General features: G+C 37.1%; 3 protein-coding genes across 3 annotated transcripts; 1 reads left to right on the forward strand and 2 right to left on the reverse strand.

Moving 5' to 3' along the window:
- The first annotated feature begins 5929 nt into the window (after nt 1-5929).
- On the forward strand, nt 5930-12863 carry LOC113726051 (MACPF domain-containing protein NSL1). The gene is made up of 7 exons (XM_027249536.2): nt 5930-6615; nt 7565-7803; nt 8444-8645; nt 9346-9429; nt 9537-9720; nt 10715-10881; nt 11879-12863. Exons 1-7 carry the CDS (start codon nt 6313-6315, stop codon nt 12566-12568), a joined length of 1869 nt encoding a protein of 622 aa, XP_027105337.1. The 5' UTR covers nt 5930-6312; the 3' UTR covers nt 12569-12863.
- A 473-nt stretch (nt 12864-13336) lies between these two features.
- Nucleotides 13337-16710, reverse strand: LOC140035043 (pentatricopeptide repeat-containing protein At4g14850-like). The gene has a single exon (XM_072074397.1). It carries the CDS (start codon nt 16414-16416, stop codon nt 13594-13596), a length of 2823 nt encoding a protein of 940 aa, XP_071930498.1. The 5' UTR covers nt 16417-16710; the 3' UTR covers nt 13337-13593.
- A 1990-nt stretch (nt 16711-18700) lies between these two features.
- LOC113726054 ((+)-cis,trans-nepetalactol synthase NEPS1-like) lies at nt 18701-19816 on the reverse strand. Its single transcript, XM_027249539.2, has one exon. The coding sequence runs from the start codon at nt 19761-19763 to the stop codon at nt 18969-18971; it is 795 nt and encodes a 264-aa protein (XP_027105340.1). The 5' UTR covers nt 19764-19816; the 3' UTR covers nt 18701-18968.
- Between the last annotated feature and the right edge of the window lie 3458 nt (nt 19817-23274).

The following is a 23274-nucleotide window of genomic DNA, read 5'->3' on the forward strand; positions in this document are numbered from 1 at the left end:
GGATACGTGAGCAAGGAATTTGATGATGATTCGCATGTTTGTCAATATGTAAAACAATACAGCAAAAGTCAATCTTCTAACTCAACCAACAACTTAAAAGAATTGTGATAGCTACTTATCTTCATTTGGGAGGTATCTGGGATTAGGTTTAACCACTGATTCTTAAAAATTTTTGACAAAAAAGAAAAAAAGACGCAGGAGAGGTATCTGGAGTTTGTTTAACATCTAGTAGCAGTTTCCCTATTAACTTTCCCGTAGTCCCACATCGCTTTAAGGGGGTTTGGGGCTTGTATAGATAAGTCCCCAAGTTGACCTTAGGAGTTACCACCATGACTTTTCAGGTTAATTTGGGATTAGGTTTAACTACTGATTCTTAAAAATTTCTGACAAAAAAAAAAAAGATAGCTACTTATCTTCATGAGCTGCAAGAAACTAATCAAGAGAACAGCTTTTTTTCTTTTTGCCTAAATCTTTATTATTATTTTTTTACCTTCGTTATCTTTCTTTTTATGGGTTGTTATCTTTTTTCCCCCCTTTTGGCTGGTGGGTGACCATTATGTATAGGAAGATAGGATTTACGTATTCACAACATAAGTCTGTAGACAAAAATTAAAAAGTAAAACATTTTGGTCACTTTCAGAGTGTGAAAAAGATTTATCATCACTCGTTGGTGCTTCTTTTTTTTTTTTTTGGGGGTATAATTTAAGATATATAATACCATATTACCAAAACAAGAGAAAAAGTGATATAGACATACAGAAGATTGAAAAAGTGACAAAGTTATGGCAAGTGAGAAGGAAATGTGAAAGTGAATTGTGGCCGCCTTTCTGTTGCACACTAGAATCATTGTGTGATTCGCATGTCGTCCGATAAATATACAAACCCAAACGATTAGGCACATAAATATTTGTGGCTTGTGGGTTCCCTCCCTCAGAAACAAAACAAATCTCCATAGGCATCAAATCACCATGGTCCTCTTATGTCACTTAATGCTGTTTCATGCTGATATTGCAGAAGACAGCACAGGCGAATTAGTGGCAACCATTCACTTTTTAGTCACTTTTCAGAAAATGTCATCGATCGCACAAACTGTTAAAGAATGGTGGAGCTAATTAAAGAGAAAAACAGTCAGTTGAAAAAGTTATTTTGCTGACTGATTTTTTGTTTTTTTTCAGGAGTACTAGTATTATTTGCCAATTTGACAATCATCAATTCATATAGAATGATGACGATAAGTTAATTGCACGAGATGGATATCGTCAACCTGGGATTATAACTAAAACCCAGGAAAGCAGAAGAGATTGTCATCTGATTTTATTAAGATGTCTACAACTTCAAAGGAGTTGTGTTTAGTCAGGTTGCTTGCGCTTTCAAAGATTAAGGCACACTAAACCCTGGTGAAGTTCCGTTGGTTGGTAATACACCAACCTCAAATAAAGCTTTTCCAAAATTATAAACTACGTACGTCCTCAACCTGTAGAATATCCTCTGTGAGTTACGTCTAATGTAAATCAGTCACAAAACCATTACTATATCATAACGACTTTGTAACTGTGGGACTGACTGTTAACCATAGGGCTTTAAACCTTTCGCGATGTGAAGCAAACACCTTGCATGTAACTAAAAGATTAGTGCTATACTGAACAAAACATCAACATCAGATTCCGATTCCAAAACGAGTAGTATAAATTCGAGAATTAACTTTACACTCTGAAAGAGAGGAAAAATAGAGAGTAACTATAAAGTCGGGCATCTTCCTCTTAATTTTTGTCACTTAATTCGCTTAACTGTGGTTTTATTTTATATCTTTTTCCTAACTACAAAATGATTTTTTTCCTCGATAGTACGTTATTGGCTTTTGGGACCGAAGAACAACATTAAAGCATCTTCAGGGTTTTAAATACTACTCTCTCCGTCCCACTTTGATAGTCCTGTTTCTTTTTTCACACAGTTTAAGAAAAAGTAATTAACTTTGTTGGAAAAGTAAATTTAGATTGTTATTTTTCAAAAATACCCTCACATTAAATATGGTACAACTTTATGGGAACTTGAATTGATGGTAAAAGAAGAATCAACTCTCATTAAATGGGGTAAGTTTATAGTAACAACTATTTACATTGAATAAGGGTATTTTAGAAAAATTAAAATACAACTACATTCTTCAATTGGAAAGTGGACTAGAATTTGGGACAGATGAAAAAGGAATACATGACTATCAAAGTGGGACGGAGGGAGTAGTATTTAACAACATACTCCCTCTGTCCCACTTTGATAGTCCTGATTTTTTTTTTTTTTACACAATTTAAGAAAAAGTAGTTAACTTTGTTGGAATAATCAATTTAGGTAGCTATTTTCCTAAAATACCTTCATATTAATTAGAGTACAATTTTATGGAAATTTGAATTGATGGTGAAAAAAAAATCAAGTCTCGTTAAATGGGATAGGTTTATAATAACAACAACTTACATTGAATAAGGTATTTTAGAAAAATTAAAATACAACAACATTATTCAATTAGAAAATGGACTATAATTTGGAACAGACGAAAAAAAAAATATGACTATCAAAGTAGGACGGAGGGAGTATTTAACAACATACACGAAACTACTTAAAGCCTACTATTCGATCTTCCACTGTTAAAATTTTCAGGAAATGAAATTCGAACCACCCCTCCCACCCCACCCCCGCCCCCCCCCCCCCCCACCCCCAAAAAAAAAACGAAATAAAAAGCTTACCGGAAGAGTTGATTAGATCGGGCCACCGGTGAACTCTTGCCTTCCCAATTCTCATCGTACACAATAACCAATGCCGGTCTTTGCTGAAACTGTTACTGTGCTAGAAAAGTAAGCCTATGAAATGGGCTTCCCTGTTCTGAGTTTAGTCTAAGCATACTGCATCTCTTTTGTTCTTTGGGCCAATTTTAAGCCTCAAAACGGGGGCAGCTCATGTTTTAAGAGTCCCAGCGTTAACGTTCTTGGACTGTCTGGGTCGATCTCTGGGCAACCCTTCGCTGTTGTCAATTGAATATTGAGGTCTTGAGCATCCAACGTTGGTTTAAATGAGCCCAATAACTGAAAGGTGTAGTAGCATGCATATATCATAGTCAGTATAACTGTATAAGTTAGGTGGTTTTAGGGATGTTTTTAAAAAATTTGTATTTACAAAAAATTTTTGTTCGTATAGTAGTTTTGGAGATTTCTTTAGAATTTTGAATTTTTTTGGAGATACTTTTGGCTTTGTTTGGATAGTGTAGTATTATTCCAAATAATTATTTGGAATAATTACTGTTATGATATGATGTATGTGGGGATAAAAAGTGATTGAAAATATAAAAAGGTGGATTGAGAAATGTGTTTATAATACAGTTACAAGCGAAGAATTTTTTTGAAAAAATTTGCTATCCAAAATTTTATTCCCCTCCTTTCCCTCTCTCTCTCAGTCTCGCGCCACTCCTCCCTCTTCTCTGCCACCTTCCCATTCCGTTGCCTCCTTTATCCCAACCACCCTCTTTTTTCCCCCCTTCTCTTCTCCCTTCTACTGCTTCCCTCCAGCACCATTCCCCCCACCTCCTATTGGGGAAAAGGGTGGTATTTTTAATATTAAAAATTCGCTTTTGTCAAATACACCGATTCATATTGACCCACAAAAGATTCATAATAGCCAATTAAAATAAAAAGAATGAAAACATAAAATCTATAAACGAACTTTAAATTTCCTAATTCCAATCAAATAGTCGAGTTTAGGTTCTTCTTGATCCTTTGGATCCACTCTTTCCCTTGTCCATCAGTCGGAGCAGATTACTCAATACTGTATTAAAAAAAAAAAAAAAGGAATAAAAATAAAAGTGGTCATGGTTGGGAAGTCTGAAATGGACCACTGCTTGTCTATTCTAAGGTTTGATTAGGCCCAAACCAATTAATGCCGCTGATATTTGTTGTCTTTTCAAGTTTTATTTCCATCTAAGGTTGCCTAACTGCTCGGGTGGAAAACTCCCATTCTGGCACGAATCCAAAAGATAGGTAGGGCGACGCTCGTTAACTTATAATAATCAACTTTTTGGTTGTTCCTGCGGCTGCTTTAGGAGTTTTCCCCTGCCTTTGACTTCTACTTTTAGCTTATAATATATGACGCTGAAAAAAAAGCTATATATTCAATTTCTCAAATAGAGAGTTTTTAGAATCATTTTGTCCATAATGGAATTGGTATAAAATCTCGAAAGCTACCAACAACAATGCCCATAGCGAACTATTTAACCATCCCCTGGTTTGTGGCATATTTATACGAATGGAGATCCATAATTTTTAGCACGCTTCTTCAGTTTAAGTGTCCAAAGAAATTACCCTCTAAATAATTGATCCAAGCAAGCAAAAGACGAAGTAAAAAGTTTGTCAATGCCAAATGCACCCCAAAAAAAGTAAAGAAAAAAAAAATCATGCAGCACCAAATTCAGCTGTCCATAATCAATTTTGCTGCTGGGTACGTCCGTTGGTACGTAGGTTCGGTGACGTTTGGCTTGAAATGGGATGGCTCGAGCTTAGTTTCGGCTGATTATTTTAATTGATTACAGGTTTTAATTTTCGATAATTAATTTTTTTTGATGTTCTCACTTGATTATATATTTTTAGTAATATAAACCTGAAATACATAATCTACCAAAAATAACCTTTACTAATTTTGATTGTTCTTTGTAATCATTCGTCATAACTAACTTAGGCAAAATCTGATTCCCATCTTGTTCTAATTTTAACGGAGAATGGAGACTCAAAATAATGAAACACCAAACAAATGTATCACGAGGCAGAAGCACCGATCTCAATTTCGTCATAATTTCGTGCTGGTTATGGAAAATTCCGACTCAGTTTCATGTAGTTACTAAGTTGTAGGCCATCAATTTCACAGCACTGGCTTTCCAATCAAAAGGGGAAATAAGATGGAAATGTTGCAGAAATCGCCAAGAATTCGACCCACTCGATAATCCATGCCAGCATTCCTTCGTCCAGGTCGATGATGCTATTCTCCATTTCGCCCTTTTCTTTTGGTCGTGGCTTTCTTACATCACTTGGGGCCATTGGTAAATCACAGCTCAACGTTTTGACTTTTAAACATATCTTCTTTGTGGAGAATACTAGTATAGTCTTTTGTTAGGGCTTCACTGTTTCACCACGTGGCTTTGACGATAAAGTCAGCCGCCCGCCGCCATTGGTGAACTTGCTCCATTCACATTGATCAAAAACTAGAGAAGTTGTTAGTCAGTAGCGAGACTTGGCAATGAGTGGGTACAGTACCACCTTTGGTCAAAGTCAACGATACTGACACATGCAATTGTGGATTAACTGGATACTTTACGTAAAACTTGCGGAATGAATTTAATCCAAGATTTGAGTTTGTCAAGATTCATTAACACGCTCGATTGAATTGGAATAAGGACAAACGAATGTTAACGATAAATATGAGGATCCAAATTTAAACTAGCCTACAACATATGACTTGTTTTCTTTTACAAGTCCCGTGTAATACTATAATGTACGGTAAAAATACAAGAAATTAAGGCTATTTTCTCTGATTACAAATCGAACAAGACTGTCGCGGTAAAATTAGCATCTTGCTCGAAAATATTGTTTTTAAAAATTTTTTAAACACATTTTCTAATAACATTTAAATCTCTTATATACCCATATGAATAAAGTTGTTACGACCAAGTTATAAGAGTTGTTTATATAGTGGATCATTTGCAAAAATTCAATTGATTACATAGTCAATCACTTTTATTTTTTAAAATCTCATATAAAAAATATTACAATATTTAAAAAATTTATGTCAAATAATCTACTATGCTCATAGTACATTAAATGGAGTAATTTAAGTATATACATCATTCATAGCCTAACCATCAAATATTTAGAAGCTACGTGAATTTTCTACAATTACTCGCTGTGACTTTATATCATTTGATGGTAATTGATCTATGCATCTACATCGCTTTTGAACATAAACGAACGCTGTCTTATTCTTCTTGGTCGGATGCTTGTGCACGACGATCACGAGAGCCTATGGATATGGTAGCCTTTCATAATGGGCAAATTTGTGAAAATACCACGTAAAAAGTAAAAGCCTCTTCAACCCGACCATAGCCTTCGTTTCTTCTTCTTCTTCTTCTTCTACCTCCAAGTCCAAAAGTCTTCAACCAAGAATACTCCCCCCACCCCATAAACTGCTCAATAAACTGCTCACACAAGATACTCAATTTTCAACACCGTTGAAATCCACGCACAAGACGGACAATTTGATCTCTGAAGCTTTCCAACAATTTGAATGGCTTTCCTCAGCTCGAGTGGAAATATTACTAGAAGCACAACCACTGTCGGGATGGACCCACAGTCGGCGGCGGAGAAGGCGGTGGGGGCGATCGGCATGGGGTATGACCTCACCGCTGACATCCGGTTATCGGCTTGCAAAGAGGGTCCCAACGGTTCCCGGCTGATCGAGCTGGACGACAGCTCCACGAAGGAGCTGGTGGTGCCCGGTGGAGTCGTGGTCCCTGGTGTGTCCACCTCCATCAAGTGTGATAAAGGTGAACGCACCAGGTTTCGCTCCGATTTTCTCTCTTTTAGTCAGGTGATGAATTTTATTTTATTTTATTTTTTAACAATTGGCCAGTAGTTTTTCTCCTGTTTCCCTTCTTTGGTTTTTTATTGCTTGGGAAGAAAGAAGTGGGAAAAAATTGATCTTTAAAAATATATATATTTTTTGTCTACGTGATCGTGGTTATTTTTTTGTTTTGACAAAAAAAAAATGCTTCTTTCCTTTTTTCCCCCCCCTTATAATTTCTTCTAAATTTAGGTGTTAGAATGAGTGGAAAGGTTTTCCATTTTTGGAGAATATAAATGCATGTGGACTTGAAACCATATACTACAAAAATTTTGAAGCTTGACTTACGGGAATTGGAAAAATCTAGGTGGCCCTTCACTTGTGCATTATTGGAATAATTAGAATGCTGGACTAAGAGACACCATTATCTGAATCACCAACAGGGAAAAAAGGAAAGCTGTCCGCTTGTGACGTTTAGAAATTTGCAATGCAGCTATGGAATCATGAAGGCACAAAATTTAGAGTACAGTCAGTAGAGGTGTTTGGCTGAAGGAGTATATTTAAACTTCTAAGTATTGAATTGCAAAGTAGTTTATATGTTGCATAAGCTAGTAGTAATACGAATATATAGTCGTTGACACTAGTCTATGCAGTCTTGATCATCAATTGTCATCAAGAGCGAAGCGAATGAAGTAAAATTCTAGATGAACTAGCTGTTAGATTCCATATGAAGAAAAGATGAGCTAAACTTTTCTTCTGATGTTTATCTTCGCTTTTGATGCGAATTGTTGTTAAAGATTAGATAGGTGTCATCCAGAATTTGTTTGTAAGGTTAAGATTCTGAACAGTAGTCCAGAATGAACTTGTTTCATAAGCAGCACTCAAAAAGTTCTAATGAACCAATGAACTTTGCATATTGATTAATAAGCCCGTGATGTTTATGCAAATTTTCTGTTTAAAAATATCTTGTGTTCAGATGTCGGAGCAAATCAATCAGGAATTATCTTTATCTGGTAAAATACCCTGTGGTCTATTCAATGGAATGTTTGACTTCAAGGGCTGCTGGCAAAAGGATGCAACTGCTACTAAAGGTCTTGCTTTTGATGGCTGGTTCATCTCCCTGTACAATATTGAGTTATCAAAGTCCCATGTAACTCTGTCAGAGCAAGTGAAACGGGAAGTTCCACCATTTTGGGATCCTGCTGCTTTAGCTGAGTAAGATTCTTCATCTGATGATCGTTAATCTGGGGCAATTTCTCAGTTGTGCCACTAGGAACCAATTTAGTTGAATACAGATGCTGCTATGGTCCTCTAATGTAGATGCATTTTCATTCCATACTATTCATGATCTAAATATTACACGCACTTGCTAATGATGAACATAAAATACTTATTTCAAGCTATTGGCTCATCCGGATTATGTAGGACTGAAGTATGTGACACGAATAGAGAGCATGGAGTATTTCAGTATTGCTGGACTTTATTGAGTCAGTAATCTGGTAGACATCTCTCTTGGCCTGCTATCTGCAAAGTGCTATGGTTTATCTAATAAAAAAGTTATATACTGAGCATTAATTGCTATTAATAGCAGAAATTATTTCAGAAAATTTTCTAAGATGTTGGAGATGCAAAAATGGTAGAAACTCACCTCATGCTAACCTCCAGGAGAGGAGAAAACAACGATGAAAGGATTATATTCCCAGTTGAAAAAGGATATCTTTTATTTCTCTGTACTATATTTTCATCTATTGGTTTCCTCACCACACAAAAAAGGAGAGTATGCCCGTCAATCATCTGCTGGAATATCATAGATGTTGAAGATTATTAACTGGAAATCTTAATGACATGAATTCAGATTCATTGATAAATATGGAACCCATGTTATTCTTGGGGTGAAGATGGGAGGTAAAGATGTAGTGCATATGAAGCAGCTTCAAAGCTCAAATCTTCAGCCAAATGATGTGCAGAAATTGTTAAAGAAATTATCTGAGGAAAGATTTTCGGAAACAGATGGAAGCCTGATATCAAATCCTGAAGGTTCTTTGGTTATGCCAAAGGTATGCAGAATTTAATTGGTGCCAATAGCACACTGCTAGCCCTGGATATATTTTTACCCTTCAGCTTTGTTTCTTTTTATACTTTAGTGTGTGGTTAAGCTATAGTTGGAAGCAAACACAAAAAAGAAACGTACTCAGAAATTTATACTAGTGGTTGAATACAGCATTTTGTGTGAGAAGCAAAAGTAGGAGAAGAACTGAAATTGCATTTTTATCTTGTAGAATGAATGGTGACAGCTGAAAAATGGTGAATCCTTCATGCAAGGCTTCTGTTTATTCAGGGTTTTGCAAGAGTCATTTACCGCTTGATGAGAATAATGAATGTCTAGCATTAAGTTGTTTAGATGGTTAAAAGAACAAAGAAAAAAGATTGTCTGTCATTGGAACTAAAGCAATATAGTCTGGTGTTCATGTCAGAGCTTCTCCAAAATGCAACTTGCACATTATGGCAACTACAGACATTTGCTAATGTGGTAAATTGACAATTGAGCAGGAGAAACAGTAGTGATATACAATTAAATTCGCAAAATCACTGAAAGTTTATTCAAACTGACTCTCAAAGGAAAATCATCATGATTTAAGTGTAAAGAAAGTAATTATCTGACTGTGCAGTTAGATTTTTTCTTTCAGCCTTCCTTTTTCCTTGTGTAACTTAAAATAGTACTACTAAACAATGACTCAAGTTCCTATCTGCTGGCAGGATGAGAAGTCCGTTCTCTGGGACCCATATTCACTATTTGCAAATCCGTTAAGACCAGCAATAGTTTCTCACACAAAGAATGCAGTAACCTCCTATCCTTTTCTTTAGTAGTTTTTAACTTCATAGTTCAAAATTTTTCTTCAAAAATACCAAGTTGGATTTTATTGATGATGCTTTCTACTTTAATGTAGGATTTGTTAAGTATTCATATACGGCGAGGAGGCGTCAACAAAGGCCAAAGTCATGCAGAATGGCTGTCAACTGTATCACATTCTCCGAATGTCATATCAATGTCCTTTGTGCCTATTGTTTCGCTTTTGAATGGTGTCAAGGGTAGCGGATTTTTTAGTCATGCAATGAATCTTTATCTACGATGTAAGTATCTTATATTTAATATCTCATTTTGCTCATTGTGACCGTGTTGATAGTTTCCTGCTTGATTTCTTCATCTTGATGCATGAAGAATGGATAAAATGTGAGTCACAGCTAGGCAACTGTATAAGTGATACGAAAGATAATATGTGATTTCAGTGAGAAAATTCCGGTAGAATTTATTTGCTAACAAGGAAAATTCATCAAGAGAAGTTAATATTTGTATTTATGATTACAAGTTGAAGAAGGAAGCTTTTGTTAACTTTTTCTTTAGATCACGTGGAAACTTGAGTTGCAGTTAATGACCTTTTTAGTCATCGTACATTTGCTAACTTCTGATTTTCTCATAGGTAGCTTTTTAAAATACTTTACCATATCTGGAGTTTATGGCTGTACCTCTTTTGTGCCATATCTGTTTCCTTTTATAGGTTCAATTCACATAGGTTATAAAAAAAAGAAAAAAGAAAAAGGAAAGTGACTGGAAGATCTGAAGAGGGAGGGCTGTGGTGTGGGAAAGAGAGGAAGGGAACTAGGGGATTTGGAAGACAGGCTTGTTAAATTTGAATTTGAACTTAACAAACATGTCTCTAGCTTTTTAGCTGAAAAAAAATAGACAAACATCCTAACTCTTTGCACTTTTGTAAAAGAAGTCTCAGAGAACAACTTCTAGCTTCATGATGAAAACTTTCCCATATTTTAGCAGATTGTGGCTAAGATGTCCTGATTTTGTTCATGTTTATTTTTCAAATGTGGTCAAGCTTGATGGATACGTATTCTGATACTTTGTGATACATAGGGATCAAAAATACTATGTGATACATACATTGGATTGGAATTCAACTATTTCAAAATTCGATAGGCCTCTCATTCTTCTGTTCATCTTAGCATGTTCATCATAAGTGAGATAGACTTATTTATACCTTACTAAATTTTGGTTCTAGTCGGTCCATAATTGAGACGAAAGCAACTGGTTCTCTAACATCATTCTTCTTTGCAGACAAACCTCCTATAGAGGAACTCCAACAATTTTTAGAATTTCAATTACCTCGTCAATGGGCTCCAGCGTACAGTGATCTTCCACTTGCTCCTAGGCGGAGGAAGCAAGCATCTCCAGCACTTCAGTTCACGTTTATGGGTCCTAAGCTTTACGTAAACACTGTAAAAGTAAATTCTCAGTTTCTATTATGCTTCTCTATTTTGACAAATTTTAATGTCGCAAATGATATTTACCCTTCCTCAGGAATAGTATTTCATTTTTGCAAAATATAAGTTGCACTTTCATAGTTGGTTGAGAAACTTTAGAATGGACACCTATTTAATAATAGAATGCTTTTTCTCCATCAAAGACCAAACAAAGGAGACTTAACTGAAGTGATACTAGAGAAGAGATAAATAGCAAGTATGTCTTTAGGAAGTTCTAATACTGTAACCACTTGTTTGGACCTCATTTTATGGTAAATGTTTCTTGGCATTCACTGCTCTTTTGATTTTAATTTGACTACTGCTGGTTACATCTGATGCTTTATTGGTTAATGCTAAATTAAATAATACTGTCCAATACAACTATATTCCTTATCAGTTTTACATTACTGAATCATCTATACAATTCCTTGTAAATGCATTTAGTAGAAATATTTCTTACTATAGTGTATTTATGGGTGACATCTCTGTGTCGATTCTCCTTGTAATTTTCTTACAAGCATTGCGTTGGAAATGAACTGGGGTTAATTTTGAATACCATTACCCTGCATCAATTAAGGCTGCAATAGACTTGATTGCACTGATGGGAACAATTTTTAATTTCATACCTTGATATGATTAAGTCATAAACCTTGCTGTATCTGTGGAAGTACTTCATTCTTCCTCCTCAGCATGAGGGGGATTTAAAATTAATCAGATAAAATGATTGAATTACTCTTCAGAGTGAAAAAATTGAGTTTCCAGTGATTTGATTTGGTCATACGAGAACTGAGTAACCGATGTTTTGATAATATTTTCCTTAGTTATTAACAGCATGTTTTGTTGAGGGCCCAATACACCAGGAAACCATTCCTAGTGTCTAAGCATATTAACCTTGCTGTATCTGTGGGGGGTTTTGGTGCTCACGTCAAGAGTAGAGTTGGTTCTGCTCCTTTGGGGTTTCTAACTTATAAATTTGTAGGTTGATTCAGGGAACCGCCCAGTGACTGGTATTCGCTTGTACTTGGAAGGTAAAAGAAGCGATCACCTGGCCATTCATCTGCAGCATCTGTCAACTCTTCCAAATACCTATCAGCTGACAGATGATCATAGTTATGAGCCAGTAGATGAGCCAGTTGAGCGAGGCTACTTTGAACCAGTCAAGTGGAGCATATTCTCACATGTTTGCACTGCTCCAGTAGAGTATCGTGGCACACGGATTGATGACTCTGCTTCTATTGTGACAAAATCATGGTTTGAGGTAAAAAATGTTGGAATGAAGAAGGTCCTTTTCCTGAGATTTGGGTTCTCAATGGTGGCATCTTCAAGGATACGGAGGTCAGAGTGGGATGGACCATCTACCTTGTCTCGAAAATCAGGATTAATTTCAATGTTGATGAGCACAACATTCAGCGCAGGGTTGGGTCAACCTGATAAACCAGTGAAGGTGGATGTGAACTCTGCAGTTTATCCTGGAGGGCCACCCTCACCTGCAAGAGCTCCAAAGATGACAAATTTTGTTGATACAAAAGAAATGACAAGGGGTCCAGAGGATTCACCTGGGTACTGGGTGGTTACCGGAGCAAAGCTTTGTGTAGAGGGGGGAAGGATAAGAATCAAAGTGAAGTATTCTCTTCTGACCATATTGTCAGAGGACTCTCTGTTAATATGAGAGCATAGGAGAGGCATGCGCCAGATTAGTCTTAAAATTTTCATTGCGTTCCTTGGTTGCCTTCTTTTGGGAATTAACCTGGTCAAAAAAATCCCGGTTTTGTATATAAATTTTTCCAAACGCCTGGGGGCAGCGATCCAATGTATTTGTTGTACATTGTAATTTTTTCGGCATGACCGTCTTCATTAGCCTTCATGCTACATACTGAAACCACTAGAAGTCGACTAGTTTTGATTGAGAGATGAGATTTTATTGTAAAGTGTGCAGGATCTAGTTATGGTCGTGCTTTTCCTGAGTTTAGAGCCAACCAAATTACTACTTCTTTACTGCCATAGCGTTACTTGCAAGTAGATCATTACATGTTGGGAACAACGTCAATGATGATGAATGCTAATAATGCAAGGACATCTCTCTATTATGGAGATGAAATAGAAGGAGTGCCTGGATATCACAATGCTATTAACCTGTCAATAATGCCAAGTCTCATTTATCCTTCTTTCATCAGAAATTTCTATGAGGTCATGCGTTTTTCATTAATCAGTCTAAGCTTGAAAACCTCAAAGTGAAATACGGCAATGATCAACCTGGTTCGGAAGAACTGCATCAACCGTTGCCTAATCGAGGTCACTACGAAAAGATAGGAGAAACTTGAAAGCATCTGATGCAGATGGGAAGTAGCGCTTCACACAATTGACAGCAGGAAAAGAGAATGTGATCTTCAGCTGCACTGAAAATAATAATAAATCCAGACCCCAGCCACAACACAAATTAAGTGGACAAAGAGAACAGTAGGGGGCTTCTCTTGCCCCTAAATGTCTTAGTGTGTAACTACATCGCCTAACAAAATTTTCTTTTCTAGCGAGTGCTCTGACCTTCTACAAGAAAATAGTTAAATGGATGCAAAAATTGAAAAGGCTTTCACCTTCCCTTTGAATATATCTCAAAAAAGAATAGTCTTTTTGGAGTTGACTTATTTTTCTGGGACAAAAAAGAAATCAATCACCGATGCTGCTCCTTAATCTATACTACCAGTAATCCCCGCAAGAACAAGATCCATCACTGAAATGGTGGAACCGATTGTTATCTCTAACTATAATCTCCCGTGAAACTATTTTACAAATGAACTTGAATGCTGTATGACAGTCTAAACAAATCCTAATATTCTTTTTCACTCTAATGGGAGCTCCTGGTGGAGTTGCAATCAGTGCAAAAGCTACTGCAAGCTTCTCACTGTGGTGGGAAAGAAGAAGCTCCTTTACTTCCTGTTCAACGTCATGGAGGTCAGTCTCTATCATGGGAACATAGCCAGCTCTAGCCATAACGTCACCCAGCTCCTGAAGTTTAGCATATATTTCCTTACTTCTTGAGTGGCTTTGATCTCCAACAATAAAAGTGTAAATCTTGTCTTTCACTTCTATCCAACTTATCCCTGGCTCTTTTTTCACATTGTTTTCTTTCATTATTCTTCTCACTTTTGCTACATTTTCCCATGATCCCACTGATGCATAAAGGTTTGCAAGAAGAACGTGTGTACTGGATTTTTCTGGTTCAAGACTCAAAAGCATCTCAGCAGCATTTTGGCCCACCTCTACATTCTTATGGATTCTTGCAGCACTAAGAAGTGCTCCCCAGATCCTGGCATTAGCTGCAAAAGGCATCTTATTTACAATATCCATTGCGTCCTTCAATTTTCCTGCTCTTCCATGGATATCAATCATGCAGGCGTAATGCTCTTGTGTTGGCTGAATCCCAAATGACTCTTCCATCATTGCAAAGTACCTTTTAGCTTCTGTTACTAGACCAGCGTGATTACATGCACAAAGGACACTAACTAGCGTCACATGATTAGGAGGTACACCATCTCTAAGCATCTCATGAAATAATAACAGAGCTTTCTTTCCATGCCCATGTTGAGCAAGTCCTCCAATCATGGCAGACCATGATACTATACCTCTCTGAGAAACTTCAGAGAATGCACGATCAGCATCCTTTAAACTCCCACATTTGGCATACATGTTAACAAGAGAATTCCCTGCAAATATATCTGACACAAATCCATATTTCAAGACATGAACATGGACTTGTTTTCCCTGCTCATATGCTGATAGATTTGCACATGCATTCAGGAGAGAAGCGCAGACAAATGAATCTGGCTTGGCATTTGCACCTTGCAACTTCTGGTAGAGCTTCAGGGCTTCTTCACCTTGTCCACACTGAGCATAAGCTGTTATGATAGATGTAAATGAGGGTAAGTCTATGGTAGAGTATTCTTCAAAAACTCTAGCGGCATCATCTGTCTGGCTACATTTCCCATAGGAATCAATCAAACTATTTGTGACAAATGCATCTGATTGAAGCCCTGACTTCACAGAAAGAGCATGGAATTGCTTACAGGCACTGATTGCTTGCATGCTGGCAGTACAGCTCAAGATCGCTACTAAAGTTGACTGGTTAAATCCCATTCCTTTCCTAGATGTCTCAACAAAAAGCATTAGACCCTCCATGTGTGACCCATTCTGTGTATACCCAGAGATCATGGCATTCACTGCAATCAAATCCTTCTCTGGCATCGAATCATAAACTATCCTTGCATGCTCAGCTAAGCCACACTTCGAGTACATATCAATAAGTCCAACACTCACAAATGAATCCATTGAATTCATTTTTAACAGCAGAGAATGCAATTGTCTGCCCAATTCTTGGAGCCTGAGTCCAGTACAAGCTTTGAGAGCACTTGACAAGGTGAATACATTTGGCCTTATTCCTGAGCTCGTCATCTGCTGAAAAAGCTGCAAGGCCTGGTCATGATGTTCATGAAGAGCATATCCAGCAATGATGGAATTCCAGGTAACTATATCTGGGTGGTTGATTTCCTGGAAAACGGCACTTGCATCTTCTAGACTTCCCAGCTTTGCATACATGTCAACAAGTGCATTCAAAGAGAATGGATCATAATCAAAATTTAGTTTAATCAAGTACCCATGAATTTTTTGCCCTTGACCAATATCTCCTAATCCAGTGCAAGCGTTTAGTAGAGTTGACAAACTGAACTCATCAGGCATAGTGCCACCAGCAATCATTTCTTGAAACAAACCCACTGCTTCTCCAAACCGATTGATTTGCGTGAAGGACGAAAACAATGCATTCCAAGACACGACGTTCCTTTCCGGAATTTCATCAAATAACCTCCTAGAATCCACGAATTCACCACATTTTGAATACATAACAGCCAGGGTATTTGCAACATAAACGTGAGACTCAAACCCCGAAACCACCACAATGCCATGAACCTGTATCCCTAGCACAAAATCCTTACTTATTGAACATGCTTTAAGTACGCTAGGCAAAGCAAATTCATTACTCTTAATACCCAAATGATGCATCCAGCGAAAAGCCAAAAGGGCTTCTTTACCAAGGCCATTTTGGGTATAACCTGATATCAAAGAAGACCAGGAAACCGAGTCCGGTTCAGGACTTTCGTCAATTAGTTTCAGGGCATACGCAAAACGGCCACACTTGGAGTACAAATTTATCAAATGGTTCCTATGTGCTCGGTCTTCGTTTAAACCAATTTTGTTTAAGTGAGCCTGGATTCGGAGACCAGGCCCAAGAGACTTGGATTTGCAGAGTTCTGACAATAGCTTTGAATAGGAAACAGAGGCGGGATCAAAGGTGGTGCTTTCGTCGAAGTCTGAAAGTGAGATATTCTCTGCTCGGCTGGCTGAGTGAAATTTGTAGGTGAAAATACATTCTGGGATTTGCTTGAGGAATTCAAAAGGCTGGTGAAGCCGTTGGTGAAGTAACTTTAGCAGGGAACTTTGGCGCCAAATCTTGGTCATGGAACTCATGTTCCATCTGGTCGGATATCAGATTACTTTACTTAATATTGCTTCATTTTTTTTTGTCGAAATAAAAATTTTTTTTAAACTTAATATTGCTTCATTTGCCTTAGCCTTTGGACAACTAAATCCTAATTTGTTGGTTTCTTGGGAGAAAAAAGCTTTCTAATTTTGAGTTGACTCCTCGAATTCAAATACCTCCAAGGAAAAATTGCTCAAAACTCGATTCGATCAACTTATGGCTCTCCGACCAATCAAGATCCAAGCATCCATCACACTTAATCAAATGGAAGTCAATGCATGAAAGGTTTTTTTCCCCCCCTTTTTTTTTGGCCTTTAATCCAAGTCTAATTTCATGGACAACAGTTCTGTATATATATTTTTTACCCAGATCAATCTTTTCTCAATGAGTTGGTGGTACATGTTTATTTATTCAGTTTTTTTGTGGCTTTTATTCTTGCTCAGCGTTGCGTTACTATAGATGCAGCATCTAAAATGAGTTGTTTTCTGTTTTTTCTTTTCCCTGTTAATACAGAATTTGCTGACATTTGACTTGTAAAACAGGTTGGCTACGCTTATATCAACAACTCATGGTGATGATGCAAATTGAACCCTGCATATAGTTTTGGAAAAAAGGTTGGGGTTAGAAAGCAGTAATCTTGCCACTACTATGCAAAAAGATGATTGATTGTCTTTTCTCACCCTTCTCTTTAGAACTCTTCGAATCAAGATTTTCGTCATTTTTTTTCACGGGAGAGAAACCAAATCTGATCTTTTTCCATTGGAGAAAGTACTCTTTATAGTTTTTAGTTTCTCTTATTTGAATAAATTCTCTCTTAGAATTTTCTAACGGGAGATTCTTCTTTTTTAGGATCTTCTAGTGAGAGTTTTTTCTTTTCTAGATTGTTCCAGTGAAAGTTTTGATGCTCTTCCAAATTTTTTCTTGTAAGAGTTTTTTAAGTTTTTATTTTTGTAAAATTTGATATTTTGTAGATCTAGAATCTAGTTTGTCGGATCTTTAATTTCTTCATTATTATCAGATCTAAATTTCTCTTTGAACTTGAATAAGTTTTAATCAGATAAGATCGTCAAGAGACATGCACTAATGTATTGAGTTACAGTGATTCACCCGAATGGAAGATATATAGAAGCATCAATGTTATATTTATTTGTATTGTTTTCTTAGATCTGTCATATCTATTTGATTTCATATCTATATGTATTGTGCCATGTTTGTTTGATGTAATTTTTGCCATTAGTGCAGATTTATTTGAATGAAATGATCTTTTATATATATATAAAACGCACAGCAGGCTGGTTTACAAAATTTGATTATTTCCAATTGCGTCTCAAATTTACGAGTTGATGGTGACTTGCTTCAGACTCCTCAAGTAACGTTGGGAAAATCTTCAAATTAAAGCAAAGCAGACTATTCAAGCCTAGGATTCGAACGTTAATCAACTTTGAAGTCTGAACCATGGATTTACTACTAATAATAATAATATCATAATAACAAAATGATCCCAGTACAAGCTTTGCAGGCGGGACTCAAGGAAAGAAATCTGCTAAACCTGCTGATTGCTTGAGAACTTTGTGCAGAGCTGCAAGATTCCCATCCCCCCGCACCCCCCCCCCCGCCCCCCGGGGCCACGTCAAGTCAAGGTTGCAGTGGAAGGCCAGGAGGTGTGCGGGTGGAAATGCTATGAAGGGTGCGAAAGAAGGAAGGAACTTCGGTCGACTTCTATCTAATGATCTTGAGTGAATGTTTATTTTCCCAAATCCAAATTCAACCAAATCCCTCAATCCGAATGAATTGGAATTACAAAGCAAGCAGGTGTAACATTAACCCTTAATACACCCTATAATAACAATAGCGTCTGAAAATGGGAAAGTACTTCCTTCAAAAAAAAAAAAAAAAAAAGGGAAAGTAGATTTAATTGCACTTGAGATCCCCGGTGACATGTTTTCTATTTGGGATCCTCGGTGACATGTTTTTCTATGCCAATTCAATGCCATCTATAGTATTGTGCCAAGTGTCCCGTTATTATTTACACTTTAATTTTTTAATAATTCAACTTGATTTGGTTTAACACAAGTGTAAATAATAACAGGACAATTGGCATAATATTATAGGTGGTATTGGATTGACATAGAAAACATGTCACCGAGGATCCCAAGTACATATTTTCTATGCCAATCTAATGCCACCAATAGTATTGCGCCAAGTGTCATGTTATTATTTACACTTTAATTTTCTAATAATTTAATTTGGCTTGGTTTAACACTTTAATTTTCTAATAATTTAATTTGGCTTGGTTTAACACAAATGTAAATAATAACATGACACTTGGCACAACACTATTGGTGATATTGGGTTGGCATAGAAAACATGTCACCGAGAATCCCAAGTGATTTAATTGATGCTAATTGGTAGTAAGTCCTCCACGTGTACAAAGTGTTGCAAGAGAGCTTCGGAAAGAAAAAAAATGTGAAATCAGCACATCACATCCATTTCCGTTGAGATGACCTATGAGAATTGAAGACTTTTTTTGTCCGGCCGATCAATTGGTAGGTATATAGCCAGCATCCACCGCCAAACTATGCCCCGTAACAAAGACAGAGTCATCACTTGCCAAAAACAACACCGCATCTGCTACATGTCTGGCCTTCAGAAATCCTGATTTCTTGATAGCGAACTCAGCCTCAAAACACCTCTCCGTGTCCTCCGCACTCATCTGAAGCCGGCCGCAAATCATCGGAGTAGCCACCGGACCCGGCGCCACACAGTTCACCCGTATCCCATGCTCACCTAGCCCTTTACTAGCACACCTAATCAACCCCTGAACGGCATGCTTGGACATCACGTAATCTATAGCCGCCCCGGTGCCATAATTTGCCATAACACTAGCCGTGCAAATTATGCTTCCCTTAACGCCGCCCTCCACCATGACACGGCCCGCGTGCTTCACGCACGCCGCCATGCCGCGGACGTTGACGGAGAAGAGCTTTTCATAAGCACTCAGATCGAAAGTCAAGATGTCCTGCATGCATTTGCTGACGATCCCAGCATTGCTGAACATGATATCCAGTTGTCCGTGCCTCTCGACGGTTGAATCCACGAGGGACTTGACTTGCTCCTCGTCCGCCACGTCGCACTTGATGAACGTGCAGCAATGCAGGCCGATTGACTCGGCTACTTGCTGCCCTTTTTCCTCTTGAATGTCCGCAATCACCACTGCTCTTGCACCGTGCTCGGCGAAACGACGGGCAGTTTCCTCCCCTAGGCCGCTTGCGCCGCCGGTTACAATGGCGACTTTATTCTGCAGCTTCGCGATTTGTGAAGGTTTGCTGATCATTTTTAACTGAACTGGCTGCTGCCGTATATTGAATTGTTATCCCTAAGCGTATGTTATAAGGGTGTTTTGGTGTTTGATTTTGTGGTTATCTTAGCTGTTTTTAGTGAGCATATCATACCCATAAGATTATGTTGTTAATAAAACAGGTTAATAATACATCTTAAGTTTCTTGCACGCAACTCTGAGTTTGTCAGTTCAAATGCTCTGGATCCCATGCAGTCCATGTGAGAATAAAATATGAGTTCCTGCATTAACATTAACCTCCTTCAGACTGTCATTTTGCTTTTGCTTTTCAAATTCGTGGATAGAAGTTGATGGTTGTGCCAACTGCCAAGGACAAGGAGGACTCAGTTTTTTGGCAGCAAAATTATATGGAAATCGTGTGGTCGCCGGCACAGATGACGGCAAATCTTTTGATGAGCTGCCCTCGTGCTGGTAGCCTATAAAAAGTCTTTGTCCAGCAAGATGCTCCTACTTCCAAGAGACTTTGGATACGATGGACTTGAAAGATTCCGGTTGAGATCTCAAGTGGGATTCGTTGTTTCCAAAAATAACCAATAAAGAATGAGAACGATTGGCATTAATTGGGACCAATGATGACTTTCTGTGCTTTAATTGGCTTTAATGATGGGTGTTAATATCCTTAACTAATCGTGCTTTTCCTAATCAAATATGGTGTTTTCGGGTGTCATCCAATGTGAACAGAGCCAATTTCATTGTATACTGTTTACACTCGTCTTAAAGAACTGCACAATCACCTGACATGCATTGATTTTTCGGTTTATGGAGGATTGACTACTGAAAGAGGTGATTCTCGTAGCACCATTTGGCTGACCCATTCACACATTGCCCGTCGCCATTTTCTAATCCTTACTCATCCCGCACATTAGTGGGCATCCGGTTATCGAGTACCAGATAAGACAGGATCGGGTTAACGAGTACTCGCTACATCTTGTTTATCATTTAATTTTTTTTAAAAAAGATTTATACTAATTTAATTTAATTTTTTACATATTCATCAAAGATTTAATAAAAAAAATTTTCTCAAAAAAAGTTTCTCACAGGAAACAAACATGTGAAGAGAATATAAGAAAAAGAAAAAAATTAAAAGGATTCAAAATCAATGAAAATTTGAACTAAGGAGCACCTTTTTTTTTAAAAAAAATATTCCACAATAATTAAACTCTTTTCTAAAAAACATAAAATCATTATGTCTACAAATGAATCTTGTAAATAAACTATAGTTTGTGGTGTAATTTGTTCTATGAAATTACTTATTTAGCTCTAAATATATTATTTTGTAGTACGTGTATTAAATAAAAACTAAAAAAATATATATGATGGGTGGGTCGGGCGGATTTTTAATTATGTAGTCATAACGTGCCCTGCATTTAAGCGAATATCCGACCTTTTTTGACTTGGTCAAATAATACAAATTGGGTATTCTATTTTTTGAATCGAATTGGATTGAGTATGACTAATTTTCAGATTTATGGATATTTTTGCCTACCCCTAATGATAGGTGCAGAAGATGGAAAGCAAGAGGAACTAAAAGGGATGCGCTGAGATAGAAGAAAATGATATGATAGAAGCCAAAAAAGGGGTAGATGACAGATGTTGTAGCAAACATGTCGAATTCGAGTCAAACTTTTATCTAATTGAATAGTCTCGACTCAATTTTATTAAATTTGAACTCAAATTCAATGAACTCTCAATGTAAAACTCGAGTTTGAATTCAACCTCAAATTCTGAAATTCAGGTCAAGCTTTGATTTAGTTGACTCACAAGTGATTTGCTCATTTGCAACCCTATCCAACACCCCCTCCCCCTAATAAAAGAGGCCCAGAAGACATGGAACTGTACAGCAGCGGGGTTTACGTTTTCAGGTGGGTTGCAAAACAATCATGGATAGAGATAATTTGTCAGGTTCCATAACATCTTTGCTCCTGGCTGCATAACAATTATGGACACAGATAAGCGAACCAAATTCAACATCATCCTCAAACAGTGAGGATATACATCTAAGTTAAAACCCACAACCTTACACAGAATGAACAGTATCCTCACTAAATTCAAAATCCTAGAATGACTTGAAGTGCCAAGGAGAAGCTCCAAGTCCAATATGAAGATGCCCTAATGCCCTTTTCCTAGTTGTCAAAAAGAAAGAGCAGTGCCTGGTGAAGCGGGCATTGGGCACCGCATGTTAGATGCTGTCTTTGGTTGTGCGGCAAAACCAAGATCCTTGCTTCCTCCCTCCCATAGAAGCAAGTGTATGATATGATATGATGAGCACCGTACCCAACAGGAATACCAACCGGAGCTTCTTGTTTGCACAATAAATGAGGTAACTGTTGAAGAAAAAGTTACTCCCTCCGTCCCACTTTAATAGTCTCGTTTTCCTTTTTCGTCTGTCCCAAATTATAGTCCACTTTCCAATTGAAGAATGCAGTTGTATTTTAATTTTTCTAAAATACCCTTATTCAATGTAAGTTGTTGTTACTATAAACCTATCCCCATTTAATGAGAGTTGATTCTTTTTTTTATCATAAACCTACCCCATTCAAGTTTCCATAAAGTTGTACCATATTTAATGTGAGGGTATTTTAGGAAAATAGCAATCTAAATTTAATTTTCCAATAAAGTTAACTACTTTTTCTTAAACTGTGTGAAAAAAGAAACAGGACTACGAAAATGGGACGGAGGGAGTATGTAAAATGAGATGTTTGTAGTCTAGAAATTGATAAGTAATTCCCACTTTAACCGTGCAGGAAAAGCAAGCCAGAACGGCCCTTTTGCATTCGAGTCTTTAAACCACATCCAAAATCAGACACAATAATATAGCTTTCAATGCACAATTTTAATTTCTTAAAATTGAGCACCAATAATAGTACAATAACCAAGTTGAATTTCTATGAACACTGCTAATGCATGAGACTACTTTCAACTTGGACAGTGAAAGCATTTATAATAACTACATCAATGTGCCAATAGAGAAACAAGAGAAATTTGTAATTTCCAACATCATAAACTAACAACTCACTTTCAGAATATAATAATTATTTGGCAAAAACTCGTGATGCTTACTTTTATATCTCAAGCTAACTGCTAATTCCATCTCAACCATGCAAAAATGAAATAGCCAAATTGGTTCTTTGCATCTCAGGTATATAAACATATCCAGATTCAGACATATTGGTGTAACTTTCACTGCACATAGATTAAATGATTTCAAAGAACCACAAAAATTGAGATTAAATATATATTAATCCTGTAGAAATAGATTAATTAATCATGTAGAGTTAATTAATCCTGTAGGTGATAGATTAAAAAATTGAGAAATTTTTTTGCCTCTGCCACAGATAACTTGATATTTTATTCCCTGAATTTTAGAAATTTCCACGGTGTAGCCCTTGAAATTCCTGCTCTCCTCGCATCCAAAAACCTTCAAACTGTTGACCTTGTCTTTTCCCGCATTCACTGAAGATGAACTACGTCAAACTTAACATTATTC

This window comes from Coffea arabica, chromosome 2c (assembly GCF_036785885.1).
Source record: "Coffea arabica cultivar ET-39 chromosome 2c, Coffea Arabica ET-39 HiFi, whole genome shotgun sequence".
In the NCBI taxonomy this organism is placed as follows: Eukaryota; Viridiplantae; Streptophyta; class Magnoliopsida; order Gentianales; family Rubiaceae; genus Coffea; species Coffea arabica.